We start from the raw sequence: 19680 nt of genomic DNA, 5'->3' as shown, positions 1-19680 counted from the left end.
AGTGGCAGAAAAGAAGATAAGGAAAAGGCTGAAAGAACAATAGATCTGTTGCATTGTTCTGTAAGTAATTAGCATCAACAGACTGTCAGTACAACAAAGTGAGGTGTAAAATACAATTTGAGCACATACTACATCCTGTGGGGTTTTTAATGAATAAAAGTAAGGAGATGTCCACAGTGGTCAAAACATGCTACCACCACCTCATATAGTGTACAGCACATACATTCTGAATGAGTTTATATTTCCAGTAAGACCTAGGTCAAAATGGATCTCAAACACTTGCCTTTTGCAATCTTCTTTAAACCTTTTGGTTGCTAATTAATTCCACATAGATGGAAAGATCTTTTAATAGCTTATGTGTGAAATTAAAATACAAAGGTGTTGACAAAATTTTTAATATACTGCCAAAACTGAGTTTAACACGAAATAATATACCCAGATTTGCTTTGTTCAAAGTTTTCTTTTTCAAGAAACTTAATAATGATTCTCACTTGTGTTTTGTTCAGGAATCAGCTTCTCACACATGTTTTTCCTAATATTCCTTAATAGAATAGAATGAGATGAAATAGCCATGAGAGTTTTCTGATTAGTTAAAAGAGAAAGTGAAAGGCCTTGCTTGATTATGGACCATGGACCACTCAGGATCATATTAACTGATATAAAAACAGTTTTTCTGTCTGTTGTTCACTGGTTCGTTTACAGAGTCAGTTGTCTTTTCAAGTGTGAACAGTTAAATCAAGCTTAAACCATATTTGGGGAAGGGAACAGAAACATCTTTTCCAAATACAATCTAAAGTATTGTTACAAATGTATTATGAACGTATTGCATACTGAACTTGTTCACATTAAACCCATAGCAAAGGTGTCCCTATTTTTCCAATTTGATCTCATTTATATGTCTAGGAGAAACTGTAGAGGTAATAAGGAGCTTTCTCTTTTTTAGATATTCTCTAGCTAAATCATCATCAGACCAAGAAATGCTGTTTACTGATTGGTTCAATAATTTGTTCATTATTATAGATAAAAAGTCACATATTGAACATTTTGGGACCTGTATGTTGTGCAGTTTTTAGAGAAATATAATTTTATGGAGCAAAATGATATCACACTGGTACAGAGATTAAATTGTATGAGCCTATGGAGTCTCTATGAACATTTATAGAGAAAAAATTTTCAAAACCTTGTTATGGAGAACTACAAATCTCACAAAAGCTTTATATTTGAAATTGTCCTCCTTTGTCCCACAGAACAAGAAGAAGTCATTCATCAGAAGGACATAATCTTCACAAATATCTAGTAGCTACTATTGACATTCCGTGAAGGACAAATGCTATCTGTATGAAACAAGTTTATGACTTTTGAAAGAAATTAAGGTTCATAAAGAAGCAATATATGAGTTTGTACGGGTGTGTCTTTCCTCACTATTACTCATGTATACATGTTTGTCTTTCATTCAACTGAAAGCACCTGATTATTACATGTACTACAGTACTACACAGCTAACCAAATGTTTGCATACCAAAGCATGATGGAGCTTGATAAGAGCCCTATTGTCCAGAAAATGTATATGTTGATACAAAGAGACAAAGAGAGTGAAGAATCTCATTGGTCACATTGCTTCCTGACCCTAGACGCAAACAGAGAAATATCACAGTGTGTGCAGTCATAACAAAAACTCCTTCTTCCTAATCCATTGGAGCTTTTTTCCTCCCGCAGGGCTAAAGTTTATGAGGCACCTAGGAAACCATTGTATAGCAAAGTTGGATTTACTGCTGTGTCAAGAAACTGTTGAAATGGAAATGAACATTGTAAAGTCATTATGAGCCCAGTTATCAGTCCCAGCTCCTCCATCAGAAATCCAGCATGACGTCAGAGATCTGAGACGTGATACAGGTCGGAAAATCCACTGGCCCGTGGTAGGGTTTATACATCAATCTGGTCTCGACAAAAAGTTAACTCTGAACAACGTATTTACTGATATGTTATTTCTTTTAAAAAAAAATACTAACCTTTTAATATAACTTTTACATCTTATTACACTTCCTAACTGGATTTTCATTGAAAAGTAAGCACAATGGTTAGAATGATGCACCTTCTTTGTAAGAACTATAATGGTGTGTATCAAAAGTCCAGACATGGTGACAGTTCATTATTTCATTCATTCAGTAACCACTTTATCCTGGTCAGGTTCACATGGGGATCCCAGGAACACTGGACACAAGTCTGGAATGCACCCTGCACACATACATACATACATACACTATATGGCCAAAAGTATGTGGACACCTGACCATCATATCCATATGTGGGTCTTCCTCAAACTGTTGCCAGGACGTTAGAAGCACACAATTGTCTAGAATGTCTTTGTATGCTTAAACATTACGATTTCCTTTAACCAAAACTGAGGGGCCCAAACCTGTTCTAGCATTACCTGGTGCACAAAGTGAGGTCCATATAGACATGGTGTGCTAAGGTTGGTGTGGAAGAATTTGAGTGGCCTGCACAGAGCCCAGGTTCAACCCCACTGAACTCCTTTGGGAACACCAAATTCACATGCTCTTATGTCTGAATGGGCACAAATCTCCATGGCCATGTTCCAAATCTAGTGGAAAGAGTGGAGACTGATATAGATGTAAAGGGGGGGGACCAATACCATTTTAATGCCCATGATTTTGGAATGATATATTCAACAAGCACACATGGTTGTCAGGTATGTGTATGTGCATGTCACATGTCCAAATACTTTTGGCCATATAGCGTACATTCACACCTAGGGTCAATTTAGAGTTGCCAGGCCACCTACCAATGTGTTTTGGGAGGTGGGATGAAACCTACACAGACACGGGGCAATCATACAAAACTGAAGCGCTGCAACATGGCGATTTGTCAAAAGGAACCGAGAACACTCAAGAAAATCCCCATCATCTAAAGTATAATTTTGTCAGAGCTGTAGTTGCTGTGTGTGAAGTTTAGGGTTAATTAATTATTTTAAATGTGTTGGAGTACTAAATCAGCATTAGCAATGAGTTCATCAAAAGCTATATTACAGGTCTGAATGATCTGTGCAGTTTAAAAACTCTAAGAATGTGGAACAGGCATTGCCTGTGACTTTGCCCAAGATGTTACAAGGATAATAAGTAATAAGTGTTTGAAAGGTTATAAGAGCTTTAACCTGAAAAACTAAAACATTTTACATACTGGAAATGCCAACAAATGCCACAAATTTCAGAAACTATACTAGAAATAAATGGACACATCCTAAAATTATTTAATTTCTTTTTACAAAAATATTTAACAATAATTTGAGTCAGGATACCCCTCCAAATGTAGTTAGTTTTTATTACATTTTTATTACATTATTTTCTCCCAGAATTTCAGGTTTTAAATACAACATAAAACATAATTATTACAAAAAAAAGACAATGAAAGAAACAGTTAAACTAGCAGCCACAGGAATTCAGACACTCATCTCTTCATACTGTCTATTATACTTAATACGTGTGGTAGTGTCATAGTTTTAGCAGAGTGCTGTTGCATTAAAACAGCACATACTCACACAAGGACCATCTCAACAATCTTTAGAGAGAATTTGCCTGCATGAGTGAAATGTTTTGTCTATTGGTGCAGCAGTATGTGTGAAGGCAATTTTAGTCTCTAATCCAGCCGGGCTCCTCGAGCTCCAATAGCAGTGACGTGACACACTTCAACATCAGCGCCCAGCTTCTGCAGCTCATCCAGCCAGATCTGTTGTTTCTGGGACAGACGGTCATTAGGGCCCTTCACCTCCACCAGCTAGAAGAAGAAACCTCATATCAATGAACTGCTAAAGCAAGACAGTGAATGTTCCTGTGTTCACATGGCAGCAAAGTTTGTCTCCCTCATATTTTCTGGGTCTAAAAATGCACATTTACTTTACAATGTATCTAAAGAAAAAGAAAAAAATATATATAGATTCCTATGAGTTAAAATTGAAATGTCAGCTATCTGTGGCCACAACCTTCCATAGCTAGGAGTTGAGAGATCAAAATTGGCGATGCTCTCTGGATGGGAGGGCACTCTGGATGCTCTTTGGATGCTATTATTCATTTCCCTGTCAATCAGAGTCGATCATGGGCATCTACGAGCATGAACAGGGCAGATAGCATTTCCAATCTAGCATAAGCAGCAGTTCAGAAGATGTGTAGGCTGGCTTCACATGTCTCATAGGAAGCATGTGCATGTGCCTCCCAGGTTGCTAACCGTCGTGTGATAGGGGAGAGTTAGCTAATGGGTGGGAACTGGCAGATGACCAAATTGGGGAGAAAATTGGGGAAAAAGAGAGAGAGAGAGAGAGAGAGAGAGAAATGTGGTTGTGTCTTACAAGAAAGACAACCTAATTGAAGAAGGCAGTGTTAGAAAGTTAGAAAGACTGGACAAAGATACACATACCAATATACACTATTTTTTGTTATTTGTGCCAAAGTATCACTTAGAAACATTTGTAACAGCACACTAAATCTTATATGCAAACTTTCATTCTCGACCGTACATTAGTTCCATTAGGCATCATGTTCCCCCCACCCACACACACCCACACCCACACCCACACCCACAAAATTTTCTCCCTAATTCAGCTTTGGTCAATCCCCACCCACCAGTCAGTTCTCCCCTATCATACAACATCTACCAAACAAATATCTTATAGGAACCAAAGAGAGATAATCAATCAAGAAATATCAATGCAGGGAACTAAACTAAACTAAACTTCCTGAAATTCCTGTCTTCAAAGCTCACCTTATAGCTGTAATTTGAGGTGTTCCATACAACCAGGTCAGGAAGTCCTCCTTTGCTGTGTCTGTAGTCCTTTGCCATTCTAAGGACCACTCCACTTAAAAACTGTCCTCCCAGACATGCTACTAAGCTCTACAACAGCACATAAAATACATTTAACCATTAATATTCATTAGATTTCATTTCTTTATAACAACAAGCATCAGCCACATATATTTAGCTGAAGACAGCTTACAATCGTTTTGGTGCTTATAATCATTACAAGGAAAGTTAGAATGTAGTTTCCACTGAGTTACAAAATGGATGAACGTAACTTCTTCCTCTATCTATGAACTACACGAAAATCAAGACAACTAAAGTAACCTGGGCTTGCTGAAGACAAGAGAATCTCTCCCAGTTAACAAGTGCACAAACTCTTCCCTCCTGTGAATTCCACACTTCAGCCAGCAGGTCCTGCAATGTTTCTGTGGACGCCTCGGACAACAGCTCAGCCCGAGCCTCGATAGCCTCCTTCCGATTCTCATAGAAACAGTCAGTGTACAAGTCCAGAGGACATGTCTGCAAATGTATCCAGGGAATGACTACATTACACTTTAGTAATAATGTAGAGGTTGGACAAATTATATAGCACAGTATATAAAGTTATTTGAGAAACAAAAGTGCTGCTTTTCCCAACCTTTATATTATTTGCATATACATATACTGCAAAATATGTGTAGAACCTTTTTACTTTAATACCTGATAGGATGTTCTGAAGACATCCAAGACATTCATGAAGACAATGTCCCACATCAGAAGGCCAAACAAAGTGGAGAATGTAGAACCTTCACCATGAATGCCTGCAACAAATGGATCTATCAGCCACACATTTCTACATATTCAACTTTGTCATACAACAGAGATTACCTTCATGTAATAATCAGGCTTTATTGCCTTAGCAAGACAAGGCATGTTTAAAAACCTTGATCGAAGCCAAGTTCTCTGTAGTGTGCCAAAGCCAGCTCCTCCACAGAGCATATGACCATGGCATCACCTCCTTCTCCAGAGTCTTCATGCCCAGCAGCAGGCCTGAGGAACACGGATTTGCCCATACCACCCTCATGCGGAAAAAGCTGGCCTCGAATTGTAACCTATTAAGAGACACAAAAAACAGTGTTTATGATGTCAGTGAAGATTTTCATTCAACCAGCTCATGCTGAAATGTCAAGATGATTGGAGTAGAGTTTTTATAACGCTATACATAATTATAAAGAACGCTATAAAAAGAACCAGTGAAGTGGGAAAATGGTGAGTGAGTGGCAAAATGTTTTCAAAATTACACCGTAAGTCCAGTCACTTTAACTAGGTTTATGAAGTACATTATCTACTTAGCACTTATCTACTTATACATTAGTTTCTGTCCATAAAGCTTCTTTCTAAAATAAAAGATATGCTTACATGATTAACACTGTGCACATGGATAGAAGGAAGGTCTCGGAGCAGCAGGCGGTACTTCTTAAAACTCGCTGAGTCCTTCATTCTGGTGGCTCTCTGGTGCAGAGACAAACGGTGACCTGTACGGACCAGTGGATCGTTCAATCCATCCCTGATGGCGTAGATAGCCTTTAATGTAGAAACAGCCATGACAGTTATGAACTTCACACTTGTGCCCAAACACAATGACTACACTGGATATCACAGTAAGCAATTATTCAGGGCTTCAAAATTACTAGGTTCATTTGTAATTATTACTGATTCCCTTAATGTTTTACACAGACTAACGATTACTATCTCTGTTTCAAAAAGGTTTAAGTGATTTGAGAATGTACAGGGAATTTGAATAAACTGATGTGATATGTCTGGTCACCCCACACTTATTCTAACAATCAGATCATCAAAGATAATATTGAAACGAGGTTTTAGTACGACCAAATTGACCAGGTCCCTCAAAGATCACAGTTCTTAAGGCACGCTCATCTGGAAGTGTTTTCCCCTAGACAATCCGGATCATGCTACCTGCTCATGGCATTTGAGGTGCTGCTGGAGATTGAGTGCCAGTCTGTCCCACCAGCGCCCTCTGCTGTCTGGACAGAACACTGACTGAGACAGAAGAGACCGCAGCTCATCCACTGCATCCTGCAGGAGCAAAGGAGAAATATATGTACAGGAAGGTTGGCAAATATGCCAATATATCATCTCTCTATTACTCCATCATATAACTCCATTACTCACTGTAACAAGCATTTTAACCAGTTTGAATCCCTGCATTGCTACTGCATTGCTGCATTAGCAAAGCACAGCAAAATTGGGATGATTTAATACTAGGAATGATGAAGCAGTGTCAGCACTCTCAGCACAGAAATATTATTTTTCTGTTGTTTTAGCACTGACACTATACTACAGACCAAAGGTGTGGAAGCAATAGGTTTCTAATTCTATGTATTAACAAAAAAAAAAAACTGTCTCTATTCTACGTATTTTTAAATGCTATGCTATGTACACACACGCACCTTATAACGACGCAGCCTCTGTAGTATCTCGACTCCTCGAGACAATATACGTGTATATGCCCACCCTACTGTGAAGCACCGCAGGAACACTGGTAACTGCTCCTGCCAACTGCGCACAAATACAGGCTCATGAAACTCCTCCATTAAAAAAAACAAACAAACAAAAAAAAATAGCTGAGAACAGAAGTCAATTTTGTAGCTCCAACCTTAAGTCATAATTTTGCTTCAAGTTTTGCCAGTTAGACTTTGCAGAAGTGTAGAGGACTAGAGCATCCTCCCAGCAACCAGCCTGCATAGCTGTAATCACCTCTTGAAGGGTTCGCATGGCAGCTTCGTATCTGTTCAGAACAAATGTGTCACTTAATACGCTGCCAATTTTAACCTGGTTTCAATTCCTCATTTCCTTCAAATTGCACCCAGCTAAATAGAAATGTTAAGACACAAAAAGCTTGTTACCTGATTAAGTCTTCCCTGTCCCTAAACATTTGGGCAGACCGCTGAACTGTGTAAGCAGGGAAAGCCAGACGTCCAGAGTTGACCAGCAGAATAGTGTAGAGTTGGCCTTGACCCCCTGATGCCATCTCTTCCTCCTCCAGAGTGTCAGTAAGGGAGAAAAGTAGAAGGACGCGGGAGAACATAGCGCGAGGCTCCCGACACAGAAAAACACAGGAGCCAAGTAGCTGTTTCGCCCTGCAGGATATGTGAAAGTAGACTCTATGGCTAAAAGTATGTAACATCTCACCATCACCCATATGTAGGCCTTCCCCAGACCTTTGCCATGAAGTTGGAAGCAAAGAATTGTTTAATATGTCTTTGTATACTGTATTTCCCTTCACTGGAACAAAGAGGCCTAGCCCAAACCTGTTCCAGCATGACAATGCCTCTATGCACAAAGTGAGGTTTATAAAGACATGGTTTGCCAAGACTGGTGTGGAAGAACTTAAGAACACCACTGAAAACTCTGGAGCTGAATTGGAACACTGACTGCATGCCAGGCCTTCTCACTCAAAATTAGTGCCCCACTTCACTTATGCTCTTGGCACAAATCCCCATAACCATGCTCCAAAATGTAGTGGAAAATCTCCCGAGAAGAGTGGAGGGTTGGTCAGTGACCACATTTTTCACTTTTTCACTTCACTTTTTGCCCATATAGTGTAAGCTAAAAAACATTAATTCTCAAAGTGATTTTGAAATTTGGAATGACACCAAATTGGTATAAACTATGAAACTGGTATCATTGCCCATAGATCTCACCACTAAGATCATACCTTTTGAGAATGACTGCACCAGTGTTGCTTTGGCCGGGGGCAAGAGAAAAGAGAGAGCGCTGTTTGGACAAATGGAGAAGCCCTTCCACCAGCTGCTGTTTCTGGCTACTATTCCCTGGACCTCCTAGGTGGAAAGTCTTGGCCAGACTTCGGAGCTCCGGAGCAGGTAGAAGATCCAATACATCTTGGATCTCGGTGAGTTCAGACTCTAAGGCAGAAATTAAGTTGGAAGGAGTTCAAATCCTTGGGCTTTACACATCAAAGAGCAAGCTTTTGAAAGCTAACAAAACCCCACTCTTGCTCACCAACCTGTCTGGAGGAAGCCACTGGTGACAAGTTCTTGCACAACAGGATTGAGGTCTGAACTAATCTCAGCATAATCTAGTTTGCTCACTTGCAGCCATTTCAACTTCCTCTGAAACAGACGCACATATAGCATCTGTCCAGGCACTAAGATACAAGGAGCGAAGTGTTAGTTTTTATCAGACAATTCACTATCCATGCATATAAAACTGATATATAACCCAGATAACTTGCAAATATCATGCATTGTACTACAGTTCAGACTCTTCCACAGTATGCTTCACTAGTTATGTTCTGAAGTACATTCTCTACCTGACAGCTGTTTGAACCTCTGGATAGATGAGAGTTCCTCCTCGCTGAAGAGCATTCTGTCATCCTTATTCTCCAGCACTGTTCCCAGAACAGTCAGGAAGTTCTGAAGATAGTATGGCCGTCTGGGTGAACTTTGTTCCACAAAGGAGGCACTAGCATCCTGTGGAAGATCACTACCTCTATCCGGTGCCATAATCTGGTTCCTTTCTACATCCTTGCATTTGGATTTGCTGACTTCAATCTCTGGTAATGGATCAGCGCTGCCAGATTTGGCAGTTCTCTTCCCTAAATATCGTGTTTTCTTCTGCATGTCTGGGGCTACACATGCACCAGGAGACTCTTCTTTCTTCCTTTTCATTAATCTCAATGAAGCAGTTGTTTCTGCTGTTTGAGAGGCATCAGGACCCAATGATTTTACTTTTGGTGTGGCCTGTTCAATTTCTTCAACATCAGGTAGATTTTCAGTTGGTACCTGAGAAGTTAATGCTGAATTCATCACTAGGTGCTCAGATTTAACACTTACATTCTCATCAAAGTTTTCTTTTTGTGAGCTACTTGGCTCACTTAAGATTGGCTCTTCTTTGATAGACACTTGGGTGCTGTGAACTTTGGAGTTCTCTGAAAAGACCAACACTTTTTTGGAGAGTTTTGAAGACAAACGACCAAGACTGACTATCTTGCCCTCTCTGGCATGGAAACTTTTCTTAGGTGACTCTTGTCTTGTCATGCCACTCTTTTTAAAATATGGGCTTGTTTCTGCATCCTGATTATTTTCATGCATGCTTGCATTTTTCTCATCTGGACTCTGTGGGGTATTATTTGAAAAGGGCCAATATGTTTTCGCTTGTTCACTGCCATGGACTGCTGCTGCCTGTACGTCATTTTCCTCAAGAAAGTCTCGACACTGAGAGTCGATGTGTTCATTGATTTTGAAGCGAGGTATGAACTTGCCACACAGCGAGCAGGCCAGTTTTGAAGGTGGTGTGTTCCTGAAAAATGAAGTAATAGAAGGCCCTTTAGGCTGTTTTGCACTGCCCTTCTGCTCATCTTTCTTTGCTATGGAAAGTCTTCTTAGGGGTCTGGCATGGTCTTTCGATTTGCTTCTACCAGGCTTGGGACCCATACTCTTCAGATATATGAAGTAGTTCAGGGGGAACCTAGCTCTAAAGCTAGGCTTCTGAACCTATGAATGCAAACACACAAATTCAATACATTACACAATTAGGGCATAACCATGTATAGTTAATTGCATTGCGTTTTCAGGCAATTAAATAACATGCTCAGATATAATGTATATCTAAATTATACCTGCAAAAACAGCTTGATTACAACATACAGTAGTGTGCAAATGTCTTAGGCACTCATTATTTTATGACTCTTGCTTTATCAAGTCAGTACAAAAACATTTTAGATTTCCAAACATTACCTTTTCAGCAAAATAGCAAATGTCACAGAAAATATTTGTATGTCTATGTATTACATAATAGAATAGAAGTCTCCAGAAGAACTGTGGCAGGTTCTCCAAAACCTAGCAGCCAATTTCCTTACAAAACTGTACAAATGTAAAAAGTAAAAAGCCAAGGGTTATCACACCAAATTTTGACTTTGTTCAGTTTATTAGTCTTCTGCTCTTTATAGTATACATTTCTTATGCAGAAACGTTTAATTTTCATTATTTTTGAAGGAATCTCTGCTTTACAACATTTCTTTCCATGTGCCAAAGACTTTTGCATTGTACTGTATACGATTTTAGCACTCAATAAAACAAACAAACAAAACAAAAACAAACAAACAAACAACAATGCCAGGACATTACTTGTCCAAGTAGTTAAAATGACTTTAGTGTATAACCACAGCCTTTCCAAATGTCTTTGCACTTTTACATGTAATAAAATTATATGAATCTAATTAAATCTGAAACTGTTATGGCATTTGATGGATTGGTCATTTACAAGGTTATTTACATTACCTTCTGGAAGCAGCAGGCATTTTTACGTTTGCTCAGTTGCTGTCATCTAAAGCCAAAGAAATCTGTTGCCATGCAACCCTAATAAATACAAGATAAACCTTACATTTTTAAATGTCTTTAGAGAATGCCTGTTAGGCATAATTTATAACAAACACACCAATGTTTTCATTAATCATACAGTTTATGCTCTTCTAAATAATTTTGTATTGAAGTATTGCTAGCAGCAAGAAAACGAAAAGAAAAAAGTACCCTTTGTGTGTGTGCCAATGCATTATTAGGCATGATTGGTGTGTAGGATAGACATGTTTAATTAAGAAGGAATGCAATCATGTTCCTGCTTGTACTGCAGCAAATAATTCTCACCAATTTTTCCAAATATTTCCATTCTGCGTGTGTCACAAATGGTTCCTACATGATTAGTTATGCAAGTATTACTGTAGGTTAAATCACTGAGATTTCACTAACAATTAAACAATCATTTGTCATTTTTCACCTCAAAAATTACTGCCACTTGGCAGCCAATCAATAAAGAGCACGAGCCTTCATTTGTTCCCCAAAGACAAAATTCTCCATTATTAGTTTTGTGCATTTTTGATCCTTCAACTTCTCTCCCAACTCCTTATACTCACAGAACAGCACATTTCCCTCAAGACAGCATGGAGGACAGTATGACTGTGCACAGCAGATTTAGCTTGGTGTTTAATTACATTAAGAAATGAATCAGCATATTCCTGCTTAGGTTTGGCACAGCAACACTGTTTTCACAGAAAACATCAGCTTGCATTGGCGTGCACCATTCTTCTCCCTTTGCTTAGTACGCCATTAACTAACTTAGGCCTGTCAGCTACACCATTAATATTCACCGGCTGTTTTGCTTATGAAGATCCATGACTAGTGGGAGGTCTTAGGCTTTAAGCTGGAGAGGCAAGGAAAGGCACTTTACAAAAATGCATTAAGCATGTATCCCCATGGTTTTTAGAGTACTGCTTCACGTGTGTTTCATAAATACCTAGCAATAATTTAAAAAAAAAAAAAATACAAAAAATATAAGAGGACCGAATAGTTTTCTAAAGGTTGGATGTCCTTGACAGAGGCCCTAAACCCCTGCTCGACCAACTAAAGCAATTAAGGTAGTCCTTGCAAGTAAATAAACCATCTTTAACCACACCACTATTTTGTCCACTATCTTTCTGTATGGTTTTCTGTGTGTTCACTTTTTACTCCTGCTGTGTCTTGGATCTTTTTTTGGTTTGATCTTTTTGAAAAATACGCCCCTCACAAGTGTTATTACCATTAGATTCCTCGATAACTTCTCAGGCTGGAAGAAAAGATGTTTGGGCCAGACTTCTAGTAGTCACTAGAGAGTCTGGCACATTTATTCATTAAACTGGCCAAGAACCTCATACTTTTACAGAAATGGCAGGTGACCAGCCACAGACCTTTTCCCACAGCCTGTTGGCAAAGACGGAGATTATCTCATTTACTCACTGGTGCTTCAAACAAAACTTTTTAATAAACTTCAAAGAAGGAATTCTCTGAACCTTTTTCTGTTCAGTACTTCAAAAAGTGCATTGAGCTGCAGTGATCATAAGTGCTCCTGATGGAAACCGGCACACAGGCGATTGTAATCTTCAAGATTCTGAAGGTTGTGTGAGACTCCATGGCCGTTTAAGTCTAAGGTTGAAGCTCATTGTGTCACAGTGTTCAAAAGTTTCTCTTGATAGGCCGGATTCAGTGAGGGGTAATCTCAAAATTTGAGAGTTTGGAAGAATATACCAAAGACTAAAAGAGACTTCTAAGTGATTGAGTCAAGGACATCTGCCTACTCTTCTTGCAGCTCCTCAGGCACCTCCATATTAACATATGAAAGCACTTGAGGAGTCAATGAAATAGTGTTAAATGCGTTTGCGGTGTTGAAATGCCTGTTTGAATATTTTGAGCTGTCACTGAGTTCAATCAAACTTTCATTTAAAAAGTTACTGTGGAGTTTTTTCCACCCTGGAAATGAGTAAAAATTGTGCCCTCCAAAGAGCAGGATCGTTATTGCTTAGTGCAATACCTGCTCATGCACTGGAAATGTCACAAAATGCACACTGTCAGTGCTGAAAGTAGTAAACGCTGTGACTATCTCACAGCTGTCTGTGGAGTCTTGGATGTTTCCAGCAAACCAGGAAGATCATGGTATAACTTTAAAAACACAAACATCCTTGGGTTGTAGGAGACAAGTCCTTACACTGTTAGAGCTCCAGACAATAACAAGGTAAAACTGACCTGAAGCAACGTTTCATCCAGTTCCATATGTAACTGGCTTGAGCCCAGATAAATCAGACCTGATTCATAGTTCTCAAACCACCGTCTCACCACAGCAGGTTTTAAACACCTATACTGGATAGGGTTTCTGTCTTCCCAAATCTGAAACATTACGTTCTCTTTGGGACACTCTCAAACCTTTTCCTTTAATAGATTTTAAAAGCCACTGGGAGATGGACAGCCACATTTGAACCACTGCCATGTACCTTGCTTTGTCTTATGCTCTGTGAAAATAGTAGAGATTTATCCAATGGCATGTTTATGCTCCTGAACCTTTTTGTTCTCTCAGTGTTGCAGGTTTGAGTGCACTCTCTGCCATCTCCCTCCATGCAGTTTCTTATACCAAGTGTCCTCTTTCTGATATCCTGAAACTTTCATCATAACTTTCACCTTTCCCAATGCACATAATCACAAACATACATATATTTTTACAAATCTGACATTATTCCGAAAGACAGCTCAGTATAGATTAGATGTGCTCATTCGTTTGAGAAAATATAAAAATAAAATATCTATATTCATTCTGATAATAGCATTCAAAGAAGCAGTTTGTAAGGTTTATGCCCTCTATAGCTTGCAAGGTGAAATTCAGTTTCAGTGAGAAATCTGATAAGCCTCCTCCAGATGGAAACTTAGAGCCTACTCCTAGCACATGACAATATCACTGTAAATCACTGTTTCCCATGGTGTCTTGAAATGTATGATTATCATATGTCTAGAAACACTTGAAATTATAAACTATATATTTAATGTACAACATTTATGATTTAAGATTTAAGAGCAAATGCACCAAAAATAGACTGGCACTTTTTTTTTTCTTGTTAATACTCAATGCTTTAGCTGTTTGAGCTACAAGACCTCAGATTTTACTCCTCTGTCCAATTTGCACATAAAACAAATGAACCAAACTGTACACTTACACATGAGCTTCATGGAAAACAGACCTGAATGGCCTGCTATCAGTGTGAAGGCTCTCAGCACTGAGCTAGCTGTGCCTCTCAGAGCTGCTGTTTCTAATAACAGAGCAGAGGATGAGTGTGAAACAGCAGCAAAACTCAGCTTTCCTTTAAGAACAAAGCCGTGTACTAAATGCTTTCTTACTGGACTTGTAGAACACTGAGAATGGTTTAAAAAGCAATTCTTTCATACGCTATATAGCGCACTAAATAACACGGAGCAAGCGGTTATGAATGCTACCAAACAGCTAGCGCACTACTAGGAGGAAGTAGCCAGTGAGAAAACGGTTTTTATATTTCAAAATAAAAGTCTTACCGGCCTTTTACAATTACTTTGACCCCGAGTGATAAAAGCTTTCAGTGTGGAGTACAAACAAATGCAGCTTGCTTGCTTGCTTGCTTGCTTGCTTATTTATTTATTTATTTATTTATTGGTGCTAATTCTTTTGATACACTTTACTTATAGACTACACTTTTTAAGAAAAAAAAAATATTTCAAAAAGTTGTTTTATGTTTCTATATTATTATTAGTGTGTGGGTTTTTTTGGCAAACAGTTTTGCACATAATTCTGTCTGCTTCACAAAACCTGGTGTAAATGACCTCCAGGTGTATTGTGTTATTTTTGTTGCATAATTTGCAAATAAATAACACTAAAGTTCCACTAAAGAAAAATGAAATCCACAAATAAATAAAAAAATAAACAAGATGGACAATTATTTTTGTGTTTCATAAATAAAGCTTTTCTCTTCAGGGAAGACTTTCCTCTAAATTTTGAAGCATGGCTGTGGGGATTTGCTCATTCAGCCACAAGAGCATTAGTGAGGACAGGCACTGATGTTGGGTGAGGAGGCCTGGAGCGCAGTCTGTATTTCAGTTCATCCCAAAGGAGATCAGTGGGGTTCAGGTCAGGGCTCTGTGCAGGCCACTCGAGTTCTTCCACTCCTGCTGCGGCAAGCCATATCTTCATGGATCTCGCTTGGTGCGTATGGACATTGTCATGCTGGAATATGTTCGGGCCCCTTAGTTCCAGTGAATGGAAATCTTAATGCTACAGCATTCTAGATAATTGCGTGCTTCAGACTTTGTGGCCACAGTTCGGGGAAGAACTACATATTGGTGTGATGATCAGGTGTCGACATAATTTTAGAGTCAAATTTATCAGATTTCTTGGTCTTATTAGTTCCAACATACATTTTATTTGAACTAGACTTTTACATTGTATACATTTTTTTACATGGCCATTTAGGAGAATCAGTCGAATGGTGGAATGTCACTGTTGTGAAAGTCAATCAGGATAACAGTAAATAAAACCATTCTGTTCTGAACATGCATGTTTGAGCCACAAGGTGGAAACATTTACTTCTTACCAAAATTTCAAGGGGTGTATCTGACTTACAGAGCACAGATATTCCCAATCAGTCCTGCTGTGCATAAAGCCCAGACTCAAGATAAAACCTTCTCCAGTTTCTCACATGACAGCGGTGCTGTTCACAGTGGTATGACTTTTTGTTCGGCTTCCTTGGTGTGGTGTTTACGTAAAGTATCAGACATTTAAGCACATACCAGTCATCTCTATGACCTATAAACATTTGATGTTTATTTAGTTCCATGTAAATTTCAGCTTCAACTTTAGCACAAATGGCCAACAGCTTACCAGTAATGCATGAGCTTGCTGATCATTTTACTAGGTCTTGTCCTACATCAAACTTCTGATTAATGACTGTTAAATGCCCCTGTAAAAGGTGCACATACTGTATATTCACCTGGGGCACAGTTACATAGCATTGCATAGCATTGCCACCTTGGTTCGATCCTGAGCTCAGGTTATTGTCTGTGTGGAGTTTTGTGCATGTGGGTTTTCTCTGGGTTCTCTGGTTTACTCCCACCTCCCAAAAACATACTAGTTGGTGCATTGGCTATGTGAACATGCAGTTGGGTCTGTAAGTATTTGGACAGTGACACAATTTTAGTAATTTTGCCTCTGTACACCACCACAATGGATTTGAAATGAAGCAATCAGGATTTTATTGAAGTGTAGACTTTCAGCTTTAATTCAAGGGGTTTAACAAAAATATTTAGGAATTCAATTTCCCTCCATTTTCATAGGCTCAAAAGTAATTGGACAATTGAATTGTTTCATGGCCAGCCGTGGCCTGTTTCCTCGTTATTTCATGACAAATTAAGGAGATAAAAGGTCTGGAGTTGATTCCAAAGCTGCGTCTCAATTCGCCTACTATCCATCCTAAATAGTATCCGAGATTAGAAGTAGTGTGTCCCAAATCGTAGTATACTGAAATGAGTATCCCAAAGGTATACTCTAGGTACCCGGATTGTCTCCTGTTTCTGGCAGAAGTGTGGATCCGTGGACACTATTTTAGCTAATATTGCCCACAACTCCTTGCGCAGGGGAGGAGGAGTTTTGTGAAGGTTTGCGGAATTCAAGGATGCATTTTTGAGAGATGTAAATGAAATGTGGAAAAATAAATCAAGGTAATGGTAAATTAAATTATATAATATAAATTCTATAAGGAATAATGAATGAAGAAAAGCTGAAATGCAACGAGGAGTTTGTTTACAGTGACAGTTTGCATAACTAGGCAACAACGTTCTCTTCCGTTACATGATGTGTTAGTATGTCCCAGTACTTGCATACATTTTTGCTACATACTTAAAAATATGTACTTTTTCTTCACATAAAAAAAGAGTACATACTTTTAGCGCACAGTATATGTAGGCAAATTGAGACACAGCACAAGTGTTGAATTTGCATTTGGTAGCTGTTCATGGGAACTCTCAATATGTGGTCCAAAGAAGTGTCGATGCGAGTGAAGGAGGCCATCATTTGGCTGAAAAAACAAAACAGACCTATCAGAGAGACAGCAGAAACTTTATGAGTGGCCAAATCAACAATTTGGTACATCCTTAAAAAGAAGGAATGGAAAAGAGTGACATAGCACAGGCCTTTTATAGGCTGCCTAAGAGAGGTTACAATCAAAATGTGATGACTTCGCTATTATTACTCAGCAAGAAAGAGGGCAATTGGGAATAAGTTCACTACTTCTGAAGGAAACCATACTAACATTTACAACAGGTGGAACCATGGTCTATTTGGCCAGGATGGGCTATCAGCATTCTGGTAAAGTCCATCAAATGGGCTACAGCATCATCCAAAATGGTGATAGCTCTGGAAATCGTGCTAATCAGCCCAATCTGGCCCAAAGCACACATATATCACTGTCCTGTCTGTGAACTACCTTGGACAGCACGTTGTCTTTCTGTTCACAAAAAGATCGACCTCCACTCTGCCATGGGTGTTCCAAATGAGCTGCCCCACCTCCTGGTTAATTTACCAATCTAATTTGCCAGTGGACACAGGCCTTCTGCGAGCCAGTACATCTGCCGAAATTTATTTGCATGTGGCCACTTGAAATTTTCTGACCACATCCATGATTGAGATGGCTCTGTCTCCAGTAAGAAGGCTCTCACGACACACCTATTGAGCTTCATGCCAATGTACAGATTGTGTAGGAATAAATAAAAAGCCTTTTCTTGTGATATTTAGTCCCAGAGCTTCCATAGGAGATCAGGAGTATCACAATGTCAGCAGCATGCTGCTCAGAGGACACAGCGGACCCAGAGTGGGATCACACGTGAGCTGTTTTTGTTGTTGCTCTTGTGCCCCTTTGACCAGTAGACAGGCAGTAACATAACACGAAAGAAAAGCATTCAAAGTCTCTGTTTTTCAACTCACCACTTTTTCTGACAAGCTCACTGTCCCACACACACACACACACACACACACGGGCATTGCAGAGGCTCTAAAGCAATTCACACTCAAACCCTGGGTGTTAGAACCAATCCAAAGGGAGGAACCCTGAACTGAAAAGTCACTCCACTTATGTGGACACTCCAGTGCGATTGGAATGTTGAAATATATATTTCAGATTTACATTTGTTCACAGAAGCTTTCTTCGCCTCTAAGCAGTTTGAAAAGTGTTATGTGTTTGCCTTCACCCTCCCTGATTGGTAGCTGTCTTATGATAGGAGAGAGCTGAATAGTGGATGTGACCAGACTGGGGAGAAAATGGAGTGGAAAAAATCTGGTTTATGTAGCATTCAAAACAGCAGTTTTTTTTTTAAAGAAGACATTTAGGCTTCTCCTTTTTTCAGAAACAGAAGATATCTGGTCCTTGCATCTCAATTGCCAGATTTGCATCCTTATTTTTGCAGTAAAACCACCCCTGTGACTTACTGCATTGTACTACTATAGTTCCTATTTCTTGGAGTGCTCCCTGTTGGAGGTCTGTATCCATTGTGCCTCCTGTTGTAGGCATTATTTCATTAAGGGCCAGGAGCAATTGTATCACCATGTTAGAGTTAAACTCCACATTGACAGGTCTTTTATATTCAGGCTGTAATCAGCATGGATTTACACTCAGAGCTTCATCAGTCTGAAGCACTAGTGAGGCCACCAGTCTCTCTACCAGAGGCATTGATTTCAACACTTATTCTGCATCTGCCATTGCAGCCAGTATGCTTATTAGTTTGCAGCTTCAATGTGCTCTCAAACATGCATAAGAGCTCTAATGAAACTGGTATATTGTGAAATAGCCCACTCAACTATATACTACAAAATGTATTAGGCATTCAATCGGCTGTTGTTGGAGTTTTTCCAAGGCAGCTTGAATACCAGCCTGCAGTGCATTCGCTGCATCACACTCTCAATATCACAGACTATTCTGATGATGGGCAATAAATATTAACCATCACCCAATATATGCATCAACACACACTTCTCTGATGGTGCTGATATTAATTTATAAATTTAGCAAGAAACGAAAGGATTAGCTTTTATAAGTATGCGTCTATACTCCTTGGAAAAACAAGAATTGGAACGGGGATGAACATGATGTAGTAGGGGCCATTTATAGGTTACGCACATGGGTTCACGATGAGGTGACAACTTTGCTATTTTTACTGGGCAAGGAAAGCAGCACACATGAATCTCCACTAGTTTCAAAACAAACCACCCCGAAGTAAAAGATTTACATGCACGTTTTTACGACTTGTCTTGGACTCAAATGTTTTATGTCAGTATTAACCTATTCTTTATACTATATGGTTTTACAATTGGGTTACTACAGTTACCCCTTAAACTCCCAGTTTATTAACTTTACTATTTAATATGAATTATCCAGTGCAGTGATACTAATGTAGGGTATACATTAAGGGTATGTAGGGTATGTTTTGATTGAAGAATATAATTCAATGGGTCCTGGGCGTTTAAGGGGCTAATGTTCAC

At 39.1% G+C, this 19680-nt stretch overlaps 1 protein-coding gene across 2 annotated transcripts; it reads right to left on the bottom strand.

Annotated features, from left to right (window-relative positions):
- Positions 1-3306: 3306 nt before the first annotated feature.
- Positions 3307-14641, bottom strand: fan1 (FANCD2 and FANCI associated nuclease 1). Of its 2 annotated transcripts, XM_026927553.3 has the most exons (16): positions 14523-14641; positions 14342-14434; positions 11112-11189; positions 9143-10325; positions 8837-8977; positions 8528-8735; positions 7716-7949; positions 7466-7597; positions 7260-7368; positions 6766-6885; positions 6208-6372; positions 5732-5900; positions 5509-5609; positions 5134-5328; positions 4774-4902; positions 3307-3792 (listed from the first exon to the last, which is right to left on the bottom strand). In XM_026927553.3, the coding sequence occupies exons 4-16, from the start codon at positions 10263-10265 to the stop codon at positions 3655-3657; spliced, it is 2964 nt and encodes a 987-aa protein (XP_026783354.3). In that variant the 5' UTR covers positions 10266-10325; positions 11112-11189; positions 14342-14434; positions 14523-14641; the 3' UTR covers positions 3307-3654. The 2 variants fall into 2 exon arrangements, 1 of the variants encoding a protein (XP_026783354.3); XR_008301949.1 differs by having other exon boundaries at positions 3782-3792; positions 5134-5351; positions 14342-14641.
- Positions 14642-19680: the final 5039 nt, after the last annotated feature.

Source organism: Pangasianodon hypophthalmus, chromosome 6 (assembly GCF_027358585.1).
Source record: "Pangasianodon hypophthalmus isolate fPanHyp1 chromosome 6, fPanHyp1.pri, whole genome shotgun sequence".
Classification (NCBI taxonomy): domain Eukaryota; kingdom Metazoa; phylum Chordata; class Actinopteri; order Siluriformes; family Pangasiidae; genus Pangasianodon; species Pangasianodon hypophthalmus.
This window is presented reverse-complemented; position numbering and strand designations above follow the sequence as displayed.